Genomic DNA, 23741 nt, shown 5'->3' on the forward strand with positions numbered 1-23741 from the left:
AGAAAGGCCTCAGCCACCAAAGTTTATAAAAACACTTTCTTTGATTATATTTAAGAAATAGATTTAAAAGCTTTCATTCATCTGGAATTAGATTTCAGTCTAAGAGAAGGAAGGATTACATGCTTTTAATTTTTTTTTTTTTTTTACATTTTTATTTTTAAGAGACAGAGACAGAGCACAAGCGGGGGAGGGACAGAGAGAGGAGACCCAGAATCCGATGCAGACTCCAGGCTCTGAGCTGTCAGCACTGAGTCTGACACAGGGGTCGAACTCACAAACCGTGAGATCACGACCCGAGCCGAAGTCGGACGCTCAACTGACTGAGCCACCCAGGCGCCCCAGGATTACATGCTTTTAAATGGTCCCTTGCTTGATAAAGATTCATGTTAAAACTTTTTACAGACACAGTAAAAAAGTTTCCCTGCTAAACTGTACACAAGCAGTTTAATCAGTATAAAATGATTCCTAATAAAGAGCATTAACTATGTGTAAGCGACCTTGGAGTAAGAAGGTGGGATCCAATCAGACGTGCTCAGTTCCCTCCCCATCTTCCTAGCACTGGTTTTAAATCTTTGGGTGTCAGTTGAGTGTCAAAGGCATTTGCATGTTTGCTCCTATTAGAACTTTCTGAAACAGGCCCTGTTTGCTCCAGATTTATCACTCTCCTGCTCTTCTGGAGATTATTGGTCACCTTCACCCCTTCCTAATTGAAAAAGGCACTAGGCTGTCATTACAGCCAGGAGTGGTGGGCTGGCCCAGCGGGAGGGGCAGGCTAGCGTGAAGGTGGCCATCTTTGCCTGTGTCAGGTGCTCACTCCCTGTGTCCTTCTCGCAGGCACATCCTCATCTGCCTCGCTGCCTACCTGGGCTGTGTATGCTTTGCCTACTTTGATGCAGCCTCCGAGATCCCTGAGCAGGGCCCCGTCATCAAGTTCTGGCCCAGCGAGAAGTGGGCCTTCATCGGCGTGCCTTATGTGTCCCTCCTGTGTGCCAGCAAGAAATCACCAGTCAAGATCACGTGATGGCATGGCCGTGGTGGCCTGGCTTCTCTGCTTATTTTCCCTGATGCACGGGCTCCCTTTGCCAGCAAAGACAGCCGGGGGCTTGCAGAGTCCGGGGTAGGGCCTGTCTTTTAAAAGTTCTGTTCCCTTGGGCTCAACTAACGTGTCTGTGGCCCGCCAGGACTCTACCATGCAGGGGGAGGAAGGTCTTCCCCTTTCCCAAAGATGGAAAGTGGAGGGCTGAGGGGCACCAGGTGGAACTTCTCAGCCTCTTCCAGATACAGTAGTTTGTTGGGCTGTATCCTTTCTGGCAATGGCAGAGCAGTCCCTCGGGGAGCCCATTTCCCAGTGGGAGATGGGTCCAGACTCGACCATTCCCATGTGCTCTCCGTGTCAACTCTCCTGCTGACCGACAGGCCCTGCGACAGACTCAGACCTCTGTCTGATGGAAGATCCCAGGGATTTTCATTTGAGCAAACTGTCCTAAAACAAGACCAAGCCAATGAAATCCACACAGGGCTAATGGCTAAGGAGGCATCCATGTAGAGCTCTCCGTAACCAGGTTTTACATGCACTTGTGAATCTTTTCTCTACTACCTCTGCTGAGAGATGGGGATTTGACTTCAGAGGAGGGTGAAGCAGACGAGAAAAACCCTCTGTGCCAAAAGCTACACTCTGCTTTAAGCCATTCTTGAAGATGAGCACAATTTTTAGATGTGGACATTGTTGGCCCCCTCCCCAAACCAACGGTCACACACACACACACACACACACACACACACACACACACACACACACACGATAGTTGTGGTGTGAGCAGGTCTGCACACAGACCCTGGCTCCTTAGTGCTGAGCTCCGTAAGGTCAGGCTTCATGACAGTCACGGGGGGAGTCCTGCCTGGTTCAATGTCTGGAGCAGACATGCAGTTCTGGAAACTTGTGCTGATTGGAAGCCTTCTGGATGCTCTTCCATTTGGAAGTTATCCCCCAAAATGTCACCTCTTCTTTCTGCAAGATTTCCTGCGGGAATCATACTCCATATTCTCCCAGTACAAGGTGCTTCCTGTGGTTTCTCCAAGGATTTGATAGCTGCTCTTCTCTAGAACTGTGGCTCTTTGGGTCGTGGGTGCAGCAGGCAATGCTGTTGGCCTTCTCAGTTTTTCCTCACCTGAAGGGACACTAGCCAAAACTAATCTCTTCATTGGGCCGAATGAAGACTCTAAAACGGTCATCAAGGTGTGAGGGGGGAATGCATGACCTCAGGGATACTCACTTTAACTGACATCTCCCGCTTTGCAACATTCCATCATGAAAGAGGGCAGGACAGACATGTCCTTGTATGGATGGGAGTCCTGTCGCTAAGGATCTAATAAGAATTGGGCAGGACCAGCGCGTGGCAGGTCTAGGAACTTTGGCTCCAGTTAGAATTTGCACAGGATCGAAGGTGAAAAGTCCGATAAGGAACTGAATTGAGAGTTTAAAAATGAAGGACTTTATTCTGCTTCTGTGGTTTTCAAGTTATTTTCAGCAGAACCCTATCTGCAATAAGAAATCATCAAGGAACCCAAATGTGTGATAGATGGTGCATTCTAGTAGTTTAAATTTAAGGCTAAACTTCTACATTTCCCTTAATATCATGCAGCGAAAAATGCAAGTTAAATTGGTGGTTTCCATGGTAAAAAATTTGGGATTGAATGAGTGTACCCTGTTTATTGTAGCTTAAAAATATACTTTAAAAATGGTATTTAAGTATTTGTGGGGCTTCTAGTGCACTTCTGAGACCTAGGTGGTTCATGAACTACCTAGAGTTTTGTTCTGTTTTTTAAATTTTTAATGTTTATTTTTGAGAGAGAGAGACAGAGCACAAATGGGGGAGGGGCAGAGAGAGAGGGAGACACAGAATCCGAAGGAAAATCTGAGCTGTCAGCACAGAGCCCAACGTGGGGCTTGAACCCACAAACTGTGAGATCATGACCTGAACTGGAGTCAGATGCTTAACCAACTGAGCCACCCAGGCGCCCTGGAACCACCTAGAGTTTTAAAACTGCTGTTCAGTCTTTTGGGTTTAAAGTCTAGAATTTTTTCAAAAGGAATTAGACTGTCCTCACTTCAGATGGACTTCCCAGGTTTGGATTCTGGTGTCATTCATTCTGGAGTATAAAAATGCTCCAAAGCAGGGGGAAGCTTTGATTTACTTGAAGTCCAGCTGTCTTAGTGTGGAAGCATACACGAGGAGAAGGGGCCGTGGGAAGTGTTTGTGCTCTATGGGAGGTTTAATTTCCATCTCGAGGGCTCCTCAGTGATGAGGGCATTGTTCCAGCAGTTAAGGAGGGTGTGGGTCTCTCGATCAGGTAAAGGGGTAGGTCCCTGGGGAACACCACCTTCTAACTCCCAACTCTTTGACCTTACTCTTCTGGAAGTTTCTTAGTGTCCTTTGGAAATAGAGATAAGCTGAGACTGCTGGAAATGAGGAAATAAGTGCCCTGACAGGGCTGTTGCCATCTACCTTCTACAAGAAGAATGGCTTAGTTAAGATGTCAGAAGGAATGCTTTTGTTGTAAAAAACAAAACAAAACAAAACAAAAAAACAAAAAGAAAAAACAAAACAAAAACCAAAAAACAAACCAGAAGGCCCTTCTAGAGATTGGTTTTGATGAGCTAAGGGCTGATAACAGGTATGGAATGGGGTATATTTTAGGAGGACAAAAACATAACTTCTCCTTTTGAACAAAAATCGCTATGGCTTGTTAGTGTGAAGATGGTAAATCAAGAAAGTAGGAGTTTAAAGATTTTATTTGAAGTTAGGTTTATGGCATCATTCATGTTTATATTTACGATGCTTTTATAGCACTCCAGGCTCTTGAAGAGAATTAGAAAGCCGCAGGAAAGTTGAAGAGAAAAAAGTAGTCTGCATTTCTATTGTCCAAGGACAATCATTGTTAATATTTTGGCATTTTGGTGTATTTCCTCATCTTTTTTTCTTCTCCCAATAGAGTTGTAAATAGAGGTCTTTTAGCATGCACAGTTCATCTGGTAGCTCGAATGGAATATAAATGTCAGGTGTGTATTTTCCGCGAAGAGCAGCTTTTGGAATACACTTGAGTTAGCTCTGCACTTGAGAGCTCATCACTGGATTCTGACTTACTGCTGAGTCTTTTTACATTGAGCCGGACATGAATAGGTCCTGAGAAATAATGAACCGAAGTCTACTTTTTGTTAGGCCTCTGCACTTGGGTTGACGAACTACAGAAAATAGCTATTTGATAGATGGCTCTGCAGGTTGTGAGGTTTTCAGATTTTAAAAAAGTGAATAGCCTATTGATGTGCAATCAAGAATCTTTGTTTTTTTCCCCCCCTGATAACGCAGGGAAGTAGAAAGTTGACATTCGGGAATGAGGTCATGGCTGTTACTCACCGTGGCAGTCAGATACTTGTTCTGCTTAGATAGAATTTGCCTGATGGAACTGGATCTAGGATATTCAACATTAGTATCCTAGTTATCAAGGAATCACTTAAGTCAGCGATTCTTATTTTATTAGTGTTTGGTTGAATGCAGACTTTTAAGAAAGCTTTTCTCCTTTTGATGATTAGGATTATACTATTAGCATGTCAGTGAATATATTTAAGGTGTGTGGGAGAAGAGATACCTGAATCTGTTCGGTAACAGGCTACTTTTGGGGGAAATCTGCCTGTCCCTCTGATTAGTGCCTGCTGCGTTCATTATGGATCAGAGATGTTCTGTTAGGGGACCTAAGCTCAATGGTCATCAAGCACAGACTTTCTAAAGATACCGTAACTTGTTCTGTTTATTGGCTTTCTCAGGTGTGTAAAAACTAGTCACCAGTTCCTCACGCTTATGTGAGCCAGGGCCATGTTGGGGGCTCTGAGAGTGGGGTAGAGTCTTCCTTGGCTCTTTATCCCATGGGGCTGGCATGAGACCATCTCTGAGGGACAGGTGAGGGCTGAAGCTTGCCCAACCGGAGCCCCTCTCATAGCTCCTTTCCCCCAGATGAGCTTGGAAACTTTCATTGCCAGCTCTTGGCCGGGGTGCTCCCATCCCAGCTGGCCAAAGAGAATGCTCAGGCCAGGTTGGGGTGCTTAATGGATTTTACATACTCCTACAGGCAAAAAAAAAAAAAAGCCTCTAAAGGACTGATTGTTTAAATTGTTTCTTTCTGTGTATGTTAAACCAGGTTTAAGACTATTTTATAATCACAGTATGTAAGCAGAGCATATATAGTATTTTTAGACCTATTCCTTGTTTTATACTTTAGATAGGTTGTGCCGTCTTAGGGTGGTGTGCCCAGTGGCTGTGGGAGCAGTTAATGTCCATTGTTTGGGAGCGTTTTACGGCCTTTTGAAATGGAGCTTTTGCACTTTATACTATTTTTGGGAACTAGGAGTTGTATTTCAATATTAAAGCCATAAGTGGCATTTTCTGTGAATGAAAATATGTTTATGTTTGTGTTTGTTTCCAAAATGATTTCTGAAATATCTGAAAGGGAAAAATGCATCTAATGGATTGGAGAGCAAAGCACATTTTCCTGAATTAGTTTGAGTGAATTTGGGTAGCCTTGCTATTCAACATACTTAGGATTAGCGTAGTTGTTTCTTCTCAGAGCTGTGAAATTAACACACCAAAGTATTTCCAGTACAAAGTGCCTAAAAACAGATGATTTTTATTAGAAGGTCTAGAATTAAGTCATGGATGTAAAAGCTCAAATATAGAAAACTACTCTATGCTGGATTTTCCCCAGTCATTGGAAGGAGGATCATATAACATTTCAAAATAGTAAATGACTTTATTTAGCAGGAAAGTTCCTATGTATTTTGATGTTTATTTTTGAGAGAGAGAGAGAGACACGGAGAGAGCATGAGTGGGGGGAGGGGCAGAGAGCAAGGGAGGCACAGAATTCGAAGGAGGCTCCAGGCTGTGAGCGGTCAGCAAGGAGCCTGACACGGAGCTCGAACCCATGGAACTGTGAAATCAAGGCTTGAGCCCGAGTCGGACGCTCAACCGACTGGGCCACCCAAGTGCCCCCGGAAAGTTTTAGGTGTACCTATTTTGCTTAATTTTCTATGATTAAAAAAAATTGTTATTAAAGACTTCATAGGCCATGATATTGGAAAGAATAATGTGACCATCAAAACAAAGACAGGATCATTACAGTGGCTTTTTTCAGACTTTTTTTTCTGGCCTGGAAGAGATCAGGAGTGGCCACAGAGCCTTTTGACAATCTGATGGGAGTAGGGTCTTCTCCCCAGGAAAATGCCTATAGGTAGAGTTCTCTGGGAACTCAGGTTCCCTGGAAGCCACCCAACTCCTGCAGGAACAGGGCACCAGGCCAGGATCCAAATCCCATTTCTGGTGCGGAAATTGGGATCTCCACTGCCTTGCTATGCCACTGCCCTCTAAGACCAGTGTTCCGCCCCTCCTCTCCTCCGTCAGGACTTTACCCTCTGAGGGGCTGGAGGGGGCAGCCCCGGGGTCCTGGGAATGTACAACTGAAGTGTCCTCAACAAAAGAGGAGCTTACACTTTCCTCCAGTCTCTTTCCTGGCTTACAGTTTCGGACACTCCGTAAGATTTTATCTGGGTCTGTCATATTCTGCCTTCTGTATTGTTGGATTGTTCCATAATAAAAAAATTAAGAGGTAGAGTATTTGGGGGTTATGTCCTTCATTCTCTCTGGGGTGGGGCTCAGCCACCTTCCTGCCCATCTCAGGGGGACCCTGGCAGCCGGTCTTTCCAGCTTAAGCGTTTGTCTTCAGTGGGCACTTCTGTTTCTGACCATCTGCAGGCCTGGGGACACCCCACTAAACCTGGGAAGTCTCTCTGGGTGGTAATGCACACAAAGGGAAAGATCAACCTCACATGTTTGCTGCTTTTACCACTGAGAAGAGAGACCACAGCACTATCTTAAAAATTCCACAAGTAGCAGTAAACTCAGTAGCTTTTGTAGTAAGGCTAGTCACAAGAAAGTGGCTTAAGGTAAGGCCAGGAGCATGACGAGACCCAAAATGGATGGTGGCACTGGTGACATTTGCTAGGGAAGGAAGTCTGTGAACAAAGAAAGCCATAGCCAGAGTGGGAAGGACCAGGAGAGACTCCTGGAGTAATATCGCCATCTTGTGGCCTTTTCAGGTATTCCTTTCGCTCGAAGCTCTTCCCAATTGCCAATCACCCCAGAGCTCAGTGTAGTTATTTAAAAAACTCCAAGTTACACGGCTTCTTTGTGTCCACATATGCTTTCCTGTTTTTGTTTTTGTTTTTTAAACCCCAAACATCTCTCTGCCTTTCCTCCTCCTTTCTTCCCCCAGCAACTCATTCTTCACCTTCTCAGTGTTGAACTTAAAACATCTGCCAAATACCATAAAGCAAATATTTTCCTGCATGTAAAACTGAGTTAACGTAGTTGTGATCTAGAGGAAGGTTTTTAATCCACTGAAGTATAAGTTTTGGGATTAATAGTTCCGTTTACACAAGCTAAATGCCCATACAATCCCCAAAATCTTGAACACAGAATCCAGTTTGAACCAACGCTTTGCAAATGCCTGCTTTGTATTACGTGTCATGCTATCTGCAGAGGGCTAGATGACGAGTAAGGGAGTGTGCTGTGCAGAGGAGAAGAGAAACCACTAACTGCTGAAATCCTTGCATACAAGAGGCATCGACAGCACTGGGGAGGCAGGCAGGAGAGAGTGGTAATATTTGACCAGTGAGGAGTTGGAGTTCAAGACTTCTAAGCTTTAACTAATGGACCATGAGCTGTGTTTAATAAAATGTAATGTCCGTGCAATGAAAGAGTGGGTGTATTGCCCTAGGAATATTGTTTTCTTAAAGCATGCCTTATTTGAAAGCCCAGCACAGAAGTTATCTTTCACACAAGATTGTCTTACTCCTATTTTGGGAGGCCAACTCACAAAAGGAATACTCACAAAAGGAATAGGATTCCTGTTTTGGGTGGGATAAAACTGAGGCTCAGAAAGGTATTTTGATCACAGGCATTAAGTGGCAGAGTCAAGATTTGAACCCAAGATTTTCAACTCTTCCCTTTAGTTCCCTAACAACGGATTTAATCTTAACTTTCTTTTTTTTTTTTAAAAATTTTTTTTTTCAACGTTTATTTATTTTTGGGACAGAGAGAGACAGAGAATGAACAGGGGAGGGGCAGAGAGAGAGGGAGACACAGAATCGGAAACAGGCTCCAGGCTCTGAGCCATCAGCCCAGAGCCTGACGCGGGGCTCAAACTCACGGACCGCGAGATCGTGACCTGGCTGAAGTCGGACGCTTAACCAACTGCGCCACCCAGGCGCCCCTTCTACATGGTATTTCACATGGCGTTAGAACCTGTATTAGCCACCCGTTGCCATGTAACAAGTCACCCGAAAACTCAGTGGCTTAAAACAAAGATTTACTCTGTTAGGTCATAAGTTGGGCAACAGATTAGCTAGGTGGCGGTCGCTCAGGTCCTGCATGAGTTTGTAGTCAAGCTTTCAGCTGGGGCTGCAGTCATCCGAAGGCTTGACTGGAGCGTAGGATTCACTTCCCAGGTAGCTCACTCAGAGGGCTGTCGGCTGAAGGCCTCAGCGTTTTGCTGGGTTGATGGCTCCACATGGCTCCTCCATAACAGGATGGCTGACTTTTAGACTCAGTGACCCACCAGAGCAGATGGGAAGCTACAACGTCTTTTATGACCTCGCCTCCGAAACCACATTTGGTCATTTCTGTAATATCGTGTTTGTTATGTACGTCAGCTCTATTCAGCGTGGGAAAGGACAACACGGGTTGCATGAGTTGGGGATCGTTGAGGGCCATCTTGGAGGCTGGTAAATGCACCACCTTTGCAGAAATGGTTCTCTCTGCAAGGATGCGCCACATCACAACCTTCCCACCTCCTGAGACTTTACTTCTTTCCAGAAAGCTTTTCCTATTACTCCCCTCCCTCAGCTCTTTTCCCCTTTTAGTGCAGTGCTTTTCACCCTGTATTGTAATAGGGCAAGGATTAGGCCTTTAAAAACATCCATTTCTGGGGCGCCTGGGTGGCGCAGTCGGTTGAGCGTCCGACTTCAGCCAGGTCACGATCTCGCGGTCCGTGAGTTCGAGCCCCGCGTCGGGCTCTGGGCTGATGGCTCAGAGCCTGGAGCCTGTTTCTGTATCTGTGTCTCCCTCTCTCTCTGCCCCTCCCCCGTTCATGCTGTGTCTCTCTCTCTGTCCCAAAAATAAATAAATGTTGAAAAAAAAAAATTTAAAAACATCCATTTCTTTCAAACTCTGGCACAAAGTAAAAACTCGTGGAATTTGATTCCAGGAATCAGGGACAAAAGCGGGGTGACGGTTGTGCGGTGAGGAGGGATTACGGCAGAACTGACGAAGGCAGGACCGGCCACTTTTCTGTTGAGTAGAAGCGGAGGGACCCCGGTGTCCGTTTCCTATTCCTGCAACAGCTTAGTGCCTCAGAACCATACACGCATCATCTGGCAGTTCCAGAGGTCAGAAGTCCCAGAGGAGTTCCACTGGGTTGAAATCAAGGTGTCATCAGGGCTGCACTGTGGGGATGCTAGAGGAGCCTGGGTTTCCTTTCCTTTTGCAGCTTTAAGAGGCTGCCTGCAGTTTCTGGTTCATGGCCCTCTTCCATCTGCACCCCCAGCAAACGCTGGGCCAAGTCCTTCTCATGCCGCCATCTTTCTGGTTCTTTTCTGTCCTCCTCTTCCCCTTCTAAGGACTCTGATTACACTGGGCCTATCCAGACAGTCCAGGATAGTCTTCCACGTCAAGGTCAGTCTTTAGAAACGGCCATTCCACCTGCAACCTTAATTCCCTTTTTCTATGTAGCCTAACATACTCACCCTGTCCCCAGGTGTCAAGTGTCTGTGGTAAGAAAATAATGGTGCCAGGAGTCAAACCAGAGATGTCAGAAGGAGGAGATTATGAGATGACAGCTCACTTTTAGTGAATGCTTGCGTGTGTCCCATACTTTACCTACACTGGTTCGTTTAGTCCCACAGCTTCGTCCTTACATACTAGTAATGGACAGGATAGTGCACCTCTGTCATCTGTCCCCACCAGTGGTAGCTCCAGGAGGGCAGGGACTGGTCCGTTTTGTTCATAGTTGTCTACCTAGCACTAGAACAGTACCCAAAGCACTGTAGAGGCTCAGTTGAATGAGGGGGACAATAAATGGTGTCTTAGCTCAGGCTGCCATAACAAAATACCATAGGAGGGCGGCTTAAACAATAGGTATTTATTTCTCCAACTTCGGAGGCTAGGAAGTCCAGGACCAAGGTGCCGGCACATCCGGGTCCTGGTGCGGCTGGAAGCCTGCTTGCAGAGGGTCGATTCTTCCCATGATGGGGGGGTGAAGAGACCATGCTCTGTTTTTTTTTTTTTTTAAATGAGAAGGAATAAAGATTAGAGTCCTTATAAGTTTATTTATTTTAAGAGAATGAACGGGAAAAGGACAGAGAGAGAGAGAGACGGGATCCAGTGTTCTGCACTGACAGCAGTGGGCCCGATGCAGGACTCAAACTCATGAACTGTGAGATCATGACCAGAGCCAAAATCAAGAGTCAGATACGTAACCTACTGAGCCACCCAGGCGCCCCCAGGACCCCACTCTTATCAAGAGGTCCTACCCTTGTGACCTCCTCTAAACCTGATCACCTCCCCAAGGCCCCAACTCCAAATACCATCCTATTAGGGGTCAGGGCTTCAGTGTACAAATTTTGGACAACAGAGCTCCTAGGAAACTGCATGAGAGGCTTTTGTTATCTTCATTTTCCAGATGAGGTCCTGAGGCCCAGGGGAGCCGAATATGGAGTCCAAGTCCACAGGGCTGGAAATCAGCTCGACTCTCCCTCGACTCCAAAACCTGGGCTCTTTCTTGTCTTTGTTCTGGCAACAGACAAGGAGGGGCTGGGTCCACTGGGCTGAATGGGGAGAGTGAAGGACGAGAGGGGCGTGATTAGTATACACTGGGCACTTTCTATGTGTGCCGAGTTCCTACTGCATTCTAGGTAACTGATCATAAGACACTGGAAACGTATCCTGACATGGAAAGACTGAGGCTCAGAGGTACCTGCCTGAGGACGTAGCTGGTGAATGACAGACAGGATGTCTAATATCACAGCTTCGGCTGTCATGCCTGTGATACGTGTACACCTCTTTCCTTTTTTTTCCATTTAAAATATGGTCTATTTGTGATTTAACAGTAATTAGCATTACATCTAAGAGAACATTTATACATTTTCCATAGGACACAGAGGTTCATTAGCTCATTTTTTTTTAAAGTTTTCCTAATGTTTATTCATTTTTTTGAGAGACAGAGCGTGAGCAGGAGGTAGGGGAGGAGAGAGAGGGAGACACAGAATCTGAAGCAGGCTCCAGGCTCTGAACTGACAGCACAGAGACCTGTGTGGGGCTTGAATTCACAAAGCATGAGATCATGACTTGAGCCAAAGTTGGACGCTTAACCCACTGAGCCACCCAGGCGCCCCGATCATGATTTCATTCTTTATGCCAAAGGAAATAGAGGCATTAGCAAAAGGTGTAAATAGTTCACAGTTGTGTGTAAAGAATATTTACCCACATTGCATTCATTTAAGATACATATCTATATTTTAAAAGTTATGGAAAAACATAGGTCACAGGTTACTGTTTCTACATATGTTGTAATACAACATAAATGACGTAGAACATAAAAAAAATCCTCAAGTACAGAACTAAGAATTAAGCAACTGAGGGGCGCCTGGGTGGCTCAGTCGGTTAAGCGTCCGACTTTGGCTCAGGTCACGATCTCGCAGTCCGTGAGTTCGAGCCCCGCGTCGGGCTCTGGGCTGATGGCTCAGAGCCTGGAGCCTGCTTCCGATTCTGTGTTTCCCTCTCTCTCTGCCCCTCCCCCGTTCATGCTGTGTCTCTCTCTGTCTCAAAAATAAACGTTAAAAAAAATTAAAAAAAGAATTAAGCAACTGAAAGTTTCCATGAAGAGATACAACACTGATTCCAATAGTTAGGGAGATTTAGAATGAAATTCCCAGACTGTTTCAACTTTGTCTCATTGTACACATACAGTCAAACAGAACCAGCCCCAGACCACACTGTCATGTGTAATGTGAGTTTTTACATGCCAACTCACCCTCCAGAAACACTTTGGATTGTTTTCACCCACTGACCATTTCGGATCATTGATTTTCTATCGATTTGTGACATCACTTAGGTGAAGGGGGGGGGAAGCGATATCAAGTTTCTGTTTAAATGTGTATTTACGTTACAAAGAAAGTTAACTGAAACAAGATGAGAACATTTTGTAAAACTCAGAAAGTGGTAGGTTTGCTCATTGGGAGAATCAGACCCACTGATTTCCGCTACAGCGGCCTTCTGAAGACCTAGGACTTGAAAAGATTTGACCCTTTCAAAACTCAAATATCAACCGAGCAATACACTGATTTTGGCAGAAAAGCAGAATTTCAGAAATTTGGGACAGATTTCAAATCATTTTTGCTTCAAATCCTGACTATGCGTCTTTGTCAAACTAGAATTCTTTGCAGGACACTATTTTTTTTTTTCAACATTTATTTTTGGGACAGAGACAGAGCATGAACGGGGGAGGGGCAGAGAGAGAGGGAGACGCAGAATCGGAAACAGGCTCCAGGCTCCGAGCCATCAGCCCAGAGCCCGACGCGGGGCTCGAACCCACGGACCGCGAGATCGTGACCTGGCTGAAGTCGGACGCTTAACCGACTGCGCCACCCAGGCGCCCCTGCAGGACACTACTTTCATTCTCTTCGTTTTTCACGTTCTTCCATTTGTTTACCTTATGGTAACTTCTTCATTCATTAGCAATACTAAGAGACAAATACATTAGAATTCAAAAATGAATCTAGTTATACCTTGAAATGCTCTAATCCTTTCGATACCAAGTCCCTGGATTCTTCAAGTATACTTAGGACCAAGAAGACTCCGATATGGTCTACCGTTACATGATTGGTTACCATGCTTGTGACACTTTTCTACTGAATGGTATATAATCAACATGCAAGAATCCTTTTTGCCAGAGGGAAACCAAATAACCCATGTTATGTGTACAAAATCCCTCCTGTTGAACAATAAGGGGCTTTTCTCAACTAATAAAGGAAGTTTTCCAAAATGATAGGTTACCAAAGTGAGGTTTTCTTGGCAAAGAAAGTTACTTCAGGTGAAGAAATGTTATACTATGAATCAAGTTCCAAATGAATCTTTCCTTAAAAAAATTGTTTAAAGAAATGACGTGCCAGTATATAGTAATGCTATAGATTCTTAGAAGCTTTTAAAACATTCTGTTAATGCCCACTGAAACAATGGGACCCAAAAGGTACAAAAATCGTGGGAAAAAATTGTGATCCGATTTCCCAGTGAAGCAGGTGCTGAGAAATAAAAATTCTCTCACTTATGCACTGGTAATTTGTTTCCAGCAGACAGTATGGAGAAAATCCTGAAGTAATTCAGTCAGCTATCGGTTTGTGGTGAATTATAGTAATACTTCATGAGGGCAGAGCTAACGAAAACTAGCGACTGTTTCAAAATTCAAAACCTTTTTTGGACATATAAATTGAGACAGGAATTTGAAATTTTTTCCTAATATGCGTTTAGTAAAATCTCTTTCCAGTTCTTGAAGTCCAGTTTGCTACATCTCCGTCGTCTCTACCACTGCATATTAATTATCAACTTAAACGTGGTATTTTTGTGCAAGGTCACATTGTAAGAATTATAAAAAGACTCGAGTTAGGCTTCAACTTTCTCTCCCCGCCCCCCTCGGTTCTTTTTCAGAAAAGGAGTATGGGCTTTCTTTTTCTTGGATGGTGATTTTGAAGGTGAGCCTTCAGGTGACAGGACTTCGATTTTTTTCTGGAGACTTGATGGTAATCTCTGTGTTCTCTGTGGTCATGGTTGCAGCTAACCTTCTCACCCCCTTAGCAAACTCATCTTCGACCTCATGCTTGTTATCCTTGCCCTTCACCACCATGACAGGCGTTTCCATGCAAATGATGCTCTTGAAAAATAGCTCATGGTTTTCTTCTAGTATTTCAGAGATATCTATCTTGCGGTGATGGAGTTGGAGACTGAATTTTGCTCACGTCTTTCAGATTGGGTTGGAGTCTCCCGTAGCTACAGTAGCAAATTACCATAAACTCGATAGCTTAAAACAGTAGGAAGGGATCTCTTGGAGTTCAGGAGGTCACAGTCTGAAATCGAGGAGTTGGGCACTGTTGGTTCCTTCTGGAGGCTCTGAGGGAAAATTGGTTCTATGGCTCCCTCCCGGCTTCTAGTGGTTCCCAGCAATGCTCGTTCCTTGGCTTGTGGATGCATTCCTCTGTCCTCTGCCTCCACTGTCACATGGCTTCTTCCCTGGGTCTCTGTCTGAATCTCTTCTTTTCTAAAGACACCGGTCATCAGATTCAGGGCCATTGTAATCCAGCAAGACTTCATCCTAACTAATTATATCCTTATTTCCGTATAGGATCACTGGGTGGACATGAAGTTTGGGGGTGGGGGTGGGGGTGGGGGTGGGGTGGGGAGGGGACATTATTCAACCTACTGCATTGTCCCACAAGCTGCTTCCTGCATCTGCCGATAATGTGGGATCCCCTCCCCACACGCTTAGCCAAAGACACCGGAATCTGGGGTCTCCGAGCAGCTGGATTCCAGGGCTTATTTTCTCTCCCCTGGTCCCTGTAGGACCTTTCATGTTTCCCCATCTAAGCTGGGGAACGTGTGCCCCACTCACAACCAGTGGTGGAAAAAAATACCTTGAAAAAGGGAGTGGAGGCAGGGTTCGGAAGAAAGGCTTGTGGACAGAGGTGAGAAAAAATGGGTCTCAGCAAACTTGCTTACAGCAGGGCACGTGGGTGGCTCAGTTGGGTAAGCGTGAAACTCTTGATTTTGGCTCAGTCAAGATCTGGTGGTTGGCGAGATCAAGCCCCGCGTGGGGCTCTGCGCTGACATCCTGAGATTCTTTCTCTGCCCCTCTTCTCTTAAAATACATCTTAAAAGAAAGGAAGTTTGTCTGTAGCTTGCTTGCAGAAAACCCCTTCCGTCCCAGACATTTCTGGTGTCTGGCAGGGGAAAGCCAGCCAACCATGCACCATACCCACTTGTCTTCATCTCTGCAGGGTGAAGAGGCAAGCCCAGGGCTGACCTGGCCATCCGTGTTTAGGAGATTGGGGAGTCGAGGTTTGGATTCAGTCCATCAAATCATAAAGGAAGAAAAGTTCAGGGTGTGGCGGGAGGGGACAGGGTGGGACAAGGAAGTCTTCCTGGGCAGCGTCCACACAGTCTGCAGGATTGAGGAGGACGCCGCTGAGTAAAAGATCTCAGAGGCGTGGGACAGCGCTGAGCACAGAATGGAGCTTTGTCCACAGCACCTGTTCAGTCCGTCAGGAGTAGGAGTTATTGTGTGCCTGTGGGGGTAGGGGGATAGTGGCAGGGTGGAGAGTGTGGTGCAGGGAAAGCCTGGAGACAGATCAGCAGGGGCTACACCTGGGAGTTGAAAATACCAGAAAGAGGGACTGGACCTTGCAAGACCCATTGTGATCGTGCTTCTCTGCCACGTTGGAGAGGTGCCTCGTGCTGGTGGGGACTGGACTAAAGGCAGGGACGCACTTGTGCCCCGGTGCCGAGCTGGCGGGGTTGGGGAGTGGGCACAGGAGCCGGCTGAGCGCTATCCCCGGCGCCTGGTCGTCCACCAGGGGGCAGTGCAGCCGGGCACGGAGCGCATCAAGACCAGAGCTCGGCGCTGCGCGCAGAGCTCAGGGCCCTGCAGGTACCATGCGGCCGGGGAACTTGCCTCCCTTGCAGGCAGGAGCGGTTCTCCCATGCCCCCTGCTCCCATCCATTGAGATGTTTTCAGTGGAGCCGCCCTGGCTGACTCTCCGCGGTAGGTACGCGCCGCAAGGAGCAAGGGTTGCGTCCTCTGGAAGCTCGGATTTGAGGATTCCCCGCTGTGGATTCACCCCAAAGTTGATCCCACGCTTCAGGGCTCCTTGCTTGCAGGAGTCCACTCTGAAAGTATACAAAGTTTCAGGCCCCACAGATCCAGGCTCTGCCTCTGGGCGGTCCCTTCCTGGAGGGTCTCAGTCCCAACTCCAAAGACGCACCAGCCTGAGGAAACCGGTGCCAGTGTGTGCTCAGAGCGGAGCCAGAGACTGAGGTCTAGAGGCGAGAGAGAACTCTGAGCAGCGCAGGCTAACTCCTGATCTAGTTACACACTTCTCCCACTCAAGGGAGAAGTCCCCTTTGCTCAGTGACATTTTGGGGGAAAATATTTATGTCGTGAGCCTGCTTTCTTTGCCTTCTCGAATACCTTCACTTGGCGGTGTCCCATCCTCGGCCCTATTGATATTCCCAGGGGGTTAAGTCGTCTTGTGGGGGGATCGACCTGTAAGTTATAGGTATGCAGCAGCATCCCTGACCTCCACCCACCACGATGACCTGGATGGTCATCCCTCCTCCTCCCTCGTGACAACCCAACATGTCTCCAAAAATGGTCAAATGTCGCCCAGAAAGGGCAAAATTGCCCCTAGTTGACAATCACTGATTTGGAGATATTACTCTGCCAGGAGGCTGAAATAATTTCAGCTTTGCTTTTCCAGTGTGTCTTATGGTTGAGCCTCAAGTCTTGTCCAGAGAGGCTGAACTGTGGTCCCTTTTAGGCCCTCTTCCTGGAAATTTCCTCTGACAGAGGTTGGAGGTTCCACGCCTTCCATTAGTTCAGTTAAAGCCCTGGTCCAAGGCATGGGGCAGTGGGCTCGGTAGACTGGACACAGGAGGTGAAGAGCCTGGTGAGGGCCCAGGGCTTCCCTTCCTCCAAGGGCCACAGGTTGCAGCCCCAAGAGCTGTGGAAAAGCAGCTGCTAGCCTGGTCTGGGGTGCTACGCTTGGTTCCCATGGCCTCTGTCCTCCAGCAGTGAGAACAGTGATGCGAGAAGTGAGTAGAGAGGCCACGTAGCTCAACACCTGCCCCCTCCCCACCCTTTTATCTTGAGAGAGAGTGCCCATGTGTGCACAGGTAGAGGAGGGACAGAGAGGGAGGAGAGGGGTGGGGGGGGGGAAGAGGGGGAGAGAAGGAGGGGGAGGAGAGGGAGGGGGGAGAGGGAGAATCTTAAAACAGGTTCCATGTTCAGTTCAGAACCCGACAAGGGGCTTGGTCCCATGACCCTGGGATCATGACCTGAGCTGAAACCAAGAGTCAGACACTCAAATGACTGAGCAACCCACGTGCCCCTGCTCCTTCCCTTTCAAGAAATGCTTATAAGGAGAATTCTGAGGCCCGGGGCCTTTTCCAAGCCTCTTCTTGGGTGGCTTTTATGAAGTAGAAGCAGGACCAGATCCAGGTCTTTGGACTTCGAGCCCAGGGCTTTTTCCCTGCTACATGGACGGCCTCTCCAGGAGTCCCCCCCACCCCACTTTTAGATTTTATTTTTAAGTAATTTCTACACCCAACTTGGGGCTCAACGTACAACCCCAAGATAAAGAGTTGCATGCTCTCTCTACTGGCTGAACCAGGTGCCCCCAAAGTGTCTTCTATGAAATTGCGACCTTCTTGGAAGACATACACATTAGCTTTATGAGTGATTGCATAACAAATTACCCCAAAACCAAGTAGCTTCAAGCAAGGGTAAACATCTACTATCCCTCCGTGTCTGAGAGCTCAGGAATTCAGTGGCTTAGCCGGGCAGTTCTGACTGCTCAGATGTTGGCCGGGGATTCTGAACAGGACATCTTGTCAAGAATTCTAAGCCTTAGTTTCCTCATCTGTAAAATGGGGATAATAGAGGTTACTTCATCAGGTTGTTGTGAGCATTAAGGAAATAATCTTTGAGTGGCAGAGGCTGCTCATTGCTTACCCCGAGAGCAGTTCCACTTCCTTCTTTGTAAAAGAAGTTCCAGTTATTAGCTGTGAGATGGCTGTCTGGAATAGTAGTCTACATTCCCCCTGCCCCAGTCACTTCTGTGTTAGTAGAAGTGGGGTATGGTAGCTCTCAGGAAGCTTCCTGGGAGGGTTAATTTTGTGTGTCAACTTGACTGTATTAAGAATGACCAGGTAGCTGGTAAAACATTTCTGGGTATGTCTGTGAGGTGTTTCTGGAAGAGATTAGCATTTGAGTCGGTAGAGTGAGTGAAGATCCTTCACCAGTGTGGGTCGACATCACCCTATCCAGTGAAGGCCAGTATAGAGTGAAAAAGTGGATGAAGGAACACTCAGACATTGGTGTTCTCGGTTCTCTGGCTTTCAGACTTGGACTGGGACTTACACAGGGTCCCCCCTGGTTCTCAGGCCTTTGGGCGTAGACTAGAATCACAGCGTTGGCGGTCCTTGGCCTCCATCTTGCAGATAGCAGACCACAGGACTCCTTAGTTTCCGTAATTGCATGAGCCAGTCCCTCATAATAAATCTCTATCCATCTACTTTGTTCCATTTCTCTCAAGAACCCTGATGAGTACACCTCCCTTAAAAGCAACTCCTACCTCTGTTCCTCCTGTTGTTCTTCATATATTTTTCCTACAATGTAGATGTGATGGCTGGAGCTCTGGTTGCCTTCTTGAACATGGGGATAAGTATCACACCCTTGGGAGAGGACAGACCAATAGATTGGAAGGAACCTGGGTTCCTAAAAGTTTTATGGAGCTGGCATACCAACCCTGGACTGCGTTGTGATACAGAGGTCAACTTTTGTTTGGGCAACTGTTAGTTAGGTTTTCTGGCTCATGCAGCCTAATTGAATTACCTCATTACACCTTAGCAAACTCCTTAGCAAAGTCAGGAGGTGCTCGGCACAGTGGTAAGGGATTGGATTTTTCGAAGTTGGGGCCAGAGCAGCCAACCAAATCCCACAACAGGGATGGTGGAGAAAGAGCACCGGGACCAGAAGACATGGGTCATATTTTCAGGTCTTCTTTCTTAGGCTCTGTGTAATTCTCTTAATGAGGGGCTGGACCAGCACTAGATTTCGCCATCCCTTCTCAACAGCAGGTGGAAGCCAACACATAAAACAGAGGTCATCGGAACTTGTAATCCATTCAGTGCTTTTGGTTCCATCCCCAAATTGCCTTGGGGGTTAGGAGGGACCCCTAAGGTTTCTAGGAGCTTTATTTGACAAACACAGAACTGATGGATTCCCCAGGTTGTGTCCAGGAGCAGCAGTGTGTGTGTCCCTAAGATCCTGAGCTGGGATACTTGTTCAGGCTCTCTAGGATGAGCCATAATCTGGGGGTAAGGAGAATGTCAAGCTCCTCATTATCCAGGGTTCCCCAAGGGCTCTAGCTCTAAGTGTGCTGATGATGGCACCTGTGGCCCTGTGTCACAGTGGAGGGAAGCACACAGATTCCTAACTAGGTGACCTCAGGAAGTTTTTACCCTTTGCAGTTCTAGGCTACATATTACATGGCATTAGCCAGACGTTGGTAGGCATCATCAAAAACAGTGGGAACATGTGAAATCTCATCTTGCTGGGGCTTCAGGATAGGGAAGGGCAGCCCTTTCCACCCACCTGAGCCACAGGTGAAGGAGCTACACCTAAATCCACAGGTGAGGGGGTTACACTGCAGATCAAGAGATGGGGGCCATGGTGTAAATCCTGCATTTGAAAACTGTGCCTTCAGACTGTGCTTTCAAGTAACAGTGTCGCTGTTTAACACAAACCTCTACAGCCCGTTGCTGTGGTCACTGGTCACCACTGGAGTGAATCGTCATACACTTGGGTTCTGTGAAGATAGGAGGGGCTGTTCCACAAACATTCAATGAATAGAGGTCAGCGACCATTTCTTCAATGGTCAATGTGGGGCTTCCGTGTTTTCCTAATGGAGGAAGCTTTGGGCAAGGAAGGGAGCCCTTTGAATATAGTAGTTAACCACTATTTAACACCCTGTTTGAAAGTTTTAGGTGGTCAAATCGGATCTCTTCCTTAAACATAGCAAATATCCATGGGCATGCACCAGGCATCCAGGCATGGCTGCCTTCTTAAGGACTCTTCTGGCCAGTTTATGGAGTTCTCATCACAACCTGAGGTACTATGTTGTGTCCATTTGATGATTAAGCCAGTGGTTCTGTACACATCCCACCTGGCCCACCCGGGGGATGCCCTGGGCCCACTGGCCACAGAGGCTTATTTCCTTTAAGGTGGGAGGAGAGGCCTTTGGGCAAGATGGGGGGGGGCACAAAAGTTGAGTGATCGCCAAGTCAAGTATGAAAAACCTTGCAGGCAATTCTGGTAGGCCCAGCTAGATGTGCCATCCTGACAACCACAGGTAGGTTCTGAAACCTAGCTAATAATCTGGAAGAACCATGGAGGAGAAATGTTCACCAGAGCAGTTTTTGATTGCAGACTTCCACTCCCTCTAGTTCGTTTTAAAGCCAGGCCCAGTAGAAACTCACTTGCTTTTAGTTTTCCCCCAGGATTATCAACCAGCCAACCGCTGGATTTGGCAGGTTGCCTATGGAATAGAGGCTGGAGGTTTGACCTGAACTTGGTGGTGGTGGTGGTGTGTGTGTCTGTGTGGTGGCGGGGGTGTGGGAGAGGGCAGTCCTGGTCCAGCTACTTAGCAGCCTTGGGAGTTTGGGCAGGTGGAATTGCTTTGTAAACTATAGAGGTCTGTGTACAAAAGCACAGGGTGAATGCTCAGGGCACTCTTTATTGAGTGACATTGCAAGCTGGTGACAAGTGACCTTGCTAATGTGGATGCTGAGAAGTGTTTTTGGCTATCTTCCCATCTGTAACACAGTTTAGTGATTGTCTAATACGAAGTGAGCACTTCTGAGCAGGTCTATGAACTTCATCATTGCTTCTTCCAAATTGCACACCACCCACGCTGAGTACCCTCCCTCTAGGCTTTTTTTTTTTTTTTTTTTTTTGCTTTTAGAGAGCGAGTGAGGGAGAGGGGCAGAGGACAGAGACAGAATTGTAAGCAGACTCCACACTTAGCATGAAGCCTGACCCAGGGCTCGATCCTGTGACCCTGGGATCATGACTGAGCCAAAAATCAAGAGTCGGAAGCTCAACTGACTGAGCCACCCAGGCACCTGTAGGCTCTGGCATTTCTACTCCCTTTGCCCAGTATAGCTTTCTCCCCTTTCCACATTTTCAACACCCCTACTTCTACTTATCCTTCAAGGATTCTGTTTACCTAACATCTCCAGGAAGCTTTCTCTGCTAAATCCCCTGACACATCCTCCCAAGGTTGACTTATGTGCTCTTTCCATGTTTCCACAGCAACCTGGTTTCCCACCATGGGGCACAGCACACCGTATCGAAGAGTCTTTACCACTGAGAAGAAATGAACAAGACAGACTATCTGGCAGCACTACAGGTGTTTCTCAGCATTCTAGAAACACTGCATGTTCGAACTGGAAAGGACCCTAAATGTTCCTTAGTATCAGATCCTCACTTTACCGAGGAATAATGGGGTGGGGAAATATTTTGTGATTAGTCCAAAGCCTACAGCTAGTTGGGAACAGAAATGGTAACCCAGATCAGGTCTTCCGACAACAGATCCTTCTTTCCCCTCCATATGGATTTAGTGAGACCAGCAGTTGGATGCCCGTGTTTCCCTGTACCAGCGGTGTGGCTTTCGGCAACCAGCTTTACTTCTGAGTGTTGGCACATATGGAAGGCGAGAATAAGGATACTAAAGACATAGCTGTTGTGAGGATTAATTAATCTACAGTGAGCAGAGACCTCAGTGCTTGGTAAGGAATAGGGGTGGGGTTATGAATTTAAAATGAGGCAGCTGTTGCTATTAGCTTACATGGCTGAGCTGGGTCCATTATACTGATGTGGTGCCATTATTTATATTATGGGTCACTTCCCTCCATCTAAGCCCCATCAAGGAGGGTGTATGTTCAAACTCATGGCTGAGATAGCTTAGTCTGGCACATAGTAGGTGCTTAGTAAATGTGGGTGGAATGAGCAAATGAAGGAAGTCCCGAGGGACTCCATGGGATGGTTAGATACCCATGGCCAGTCCAGTGGTCCCTGGTTCAGGATTTCTTTTTTTGCCTTGGAACCTGGCTAGCTCGTGTCTCAAAAGAACCTTCCCTCATCCTAAACCAGAAGACCCCAAACATTTTCGCCAAGTATCCTTTCTTTGTCATGCATTTGAGGAAAGTTCTTTTTCTTGAAGAGAAAGAAGGGGGAGAATGCGAGATCTGAACCTCCAGTGACGAAAGGAGCCTGAAACACACACGCCTACATGGTTCCTGTTCTTGAGAGAAAGACACAGTATTGTGCAACCAGTTGAAGCCACATTTCTGTCAATTGCTTCTGTCAGCCTGTGCTTCCCTCAAGTGTAACAAGAGGACAGTTCTACCCAACTTGCAACCCTTCCTTCTTTCCAAAGGAAACTGATGAGAAAACAATTTTAGAAGCCACAATGGAAACAAGTTCCTAGCCCATAGACTGACATTTATCCATTATAACTTCCAGAGATGGAAATGTTCTATGATCTGCACTGTTTGGTATGTTAGCACCAACCACATGTGGCTATTGGGCATGTGAAATGTGGCCAGTGCAACTGAAGAATGAGTTTAGTTCTAATTAACTCAATTTAGCCACATATCATTAGTGACTATGAAGCACAGTGGACTGTCAACAATGCAGATCAATAAAGGAAGGATGAGAAGGGGTCAGACTCCCCAAGTCTTCATTTGGCCCTTTTCCAGGGACCAGAATCAAGAAAAGCCCAGCAGCTTTTTTGTGCTTTTTAACACAGGTGCCCCTTGGCCAGCTTAGATTAACAAATGAAGTCATGTTTCTTTTAATATTCAAACCACAGGACTCTGAGCCCTTACCCCACCTCTTTTCTTTCCTGCAGGGGTTCTCCCCACTGGGAAATCTTAGACTACTTCGGGGCCTCCTCTGTCCAAGGGTCAATAGGGATGATGTTCATCTCCAGGAAGGAAAACCAGGACTGCGGGCTCTTCTGCTGCTGCCTCCTCCTTGGCCACTAGATGTCACCAGTGGTCGCTCAGTGGGCCTCCAGAGAGGAGGTCTGGGGACAAATGTGGGGGCTGGAGGTGCAGGAAGTCAGCTTCCTGAATGGTGGAACACAATGATACCAGAGGCACCAGACCATGTATTGATGTACAGGGAATGTGTGCAGGAAGCAGGATGTGGCTGGGAGAGGTCAGCCACCTGACTTTCTTATATTCCTGGTCTGGTTGCCCTAAGGGAATACTTAATGCCTACATCCTGCTGGAAGAAGAGGTCATTGGAATACCCATTCTCCCTCCTCAGTGGACTCCAGCAGGCAATCCCCCTCATAAAAGAAAATCATTTTATGTGCTCATCTTGCTGTCAAAGTGTTCAGTCTTCTCCGTGGTTACCAGAGAAGGGAGAGGTGGACAGACAGACCTGGGTCGTGGTTCTAGCATCACCACTCACTTCTGGTGGGTCTCAGGGGAGCAGCTCAACCTCCCCCAACCCTCTACCAGAGAGAAAATAAGACTGGCCACATATTTTTACAGCTTTTTGATTTTGTCTCCAAGATTAGATTTTTAGTTTCCTACCTCCAACCAGCTTCTTGAATGAATAATCCTTAATACCCGTAATATCCTTAATCCTTAACACTTAATCCTTCTGAGCCACAGTTTTCTCATGAAAAACCAGGGCAATGTTTACCTTTCAGATGGTGTGAAGGTTCATTTTACATGTCAATTTGGCTGGGCTGTAGTAGGGCCAGATGTTTGGTCAAACATCATTCTGGGCATTTC

At 46.7% G+C, this 23741-nt stretch overlaps 1 protein-coding gene across 1 annotated transcript in view; it reads left to right on the top strand.

The window, feature by feature from the left end:
• Positions 1 to 5451, top strand: part of ACER2 (alkaline ceramidase 2) — a 34843-nt gene extending 29392 nt beyond the window's left edge. Inside the window, exon 6 of the mRNA XM_003995498.5 lies at positions 835 to 5451. Within this exon, the coding sequence (XP_003995547.1) occupies positions 835 to 1021 (187 nt within the window). The 3' untranslated portion in view covers positions 1022 to 5451. The remainder of the gene's footprint in view (positions 1 to 834) is intronic.
• Positions 5452 to 23741: the final 18290 nt, after the last annotated feature.

The sequence above is a fragment of the Felis catus genome, chromosome D4, assembly GCF_018350175.1.
Source record: "Felis catus isolate Fca126 chromosome D4, F.catus_Fca126_mat1.0, whole genome shotgun sequence".
NCBI classification, from domain to species: domain Eukaryota; kingdom Metazoa; phylum Chordata; class Mammalia; order Carnivora; family Felidae; genus Felis; species Felis catus.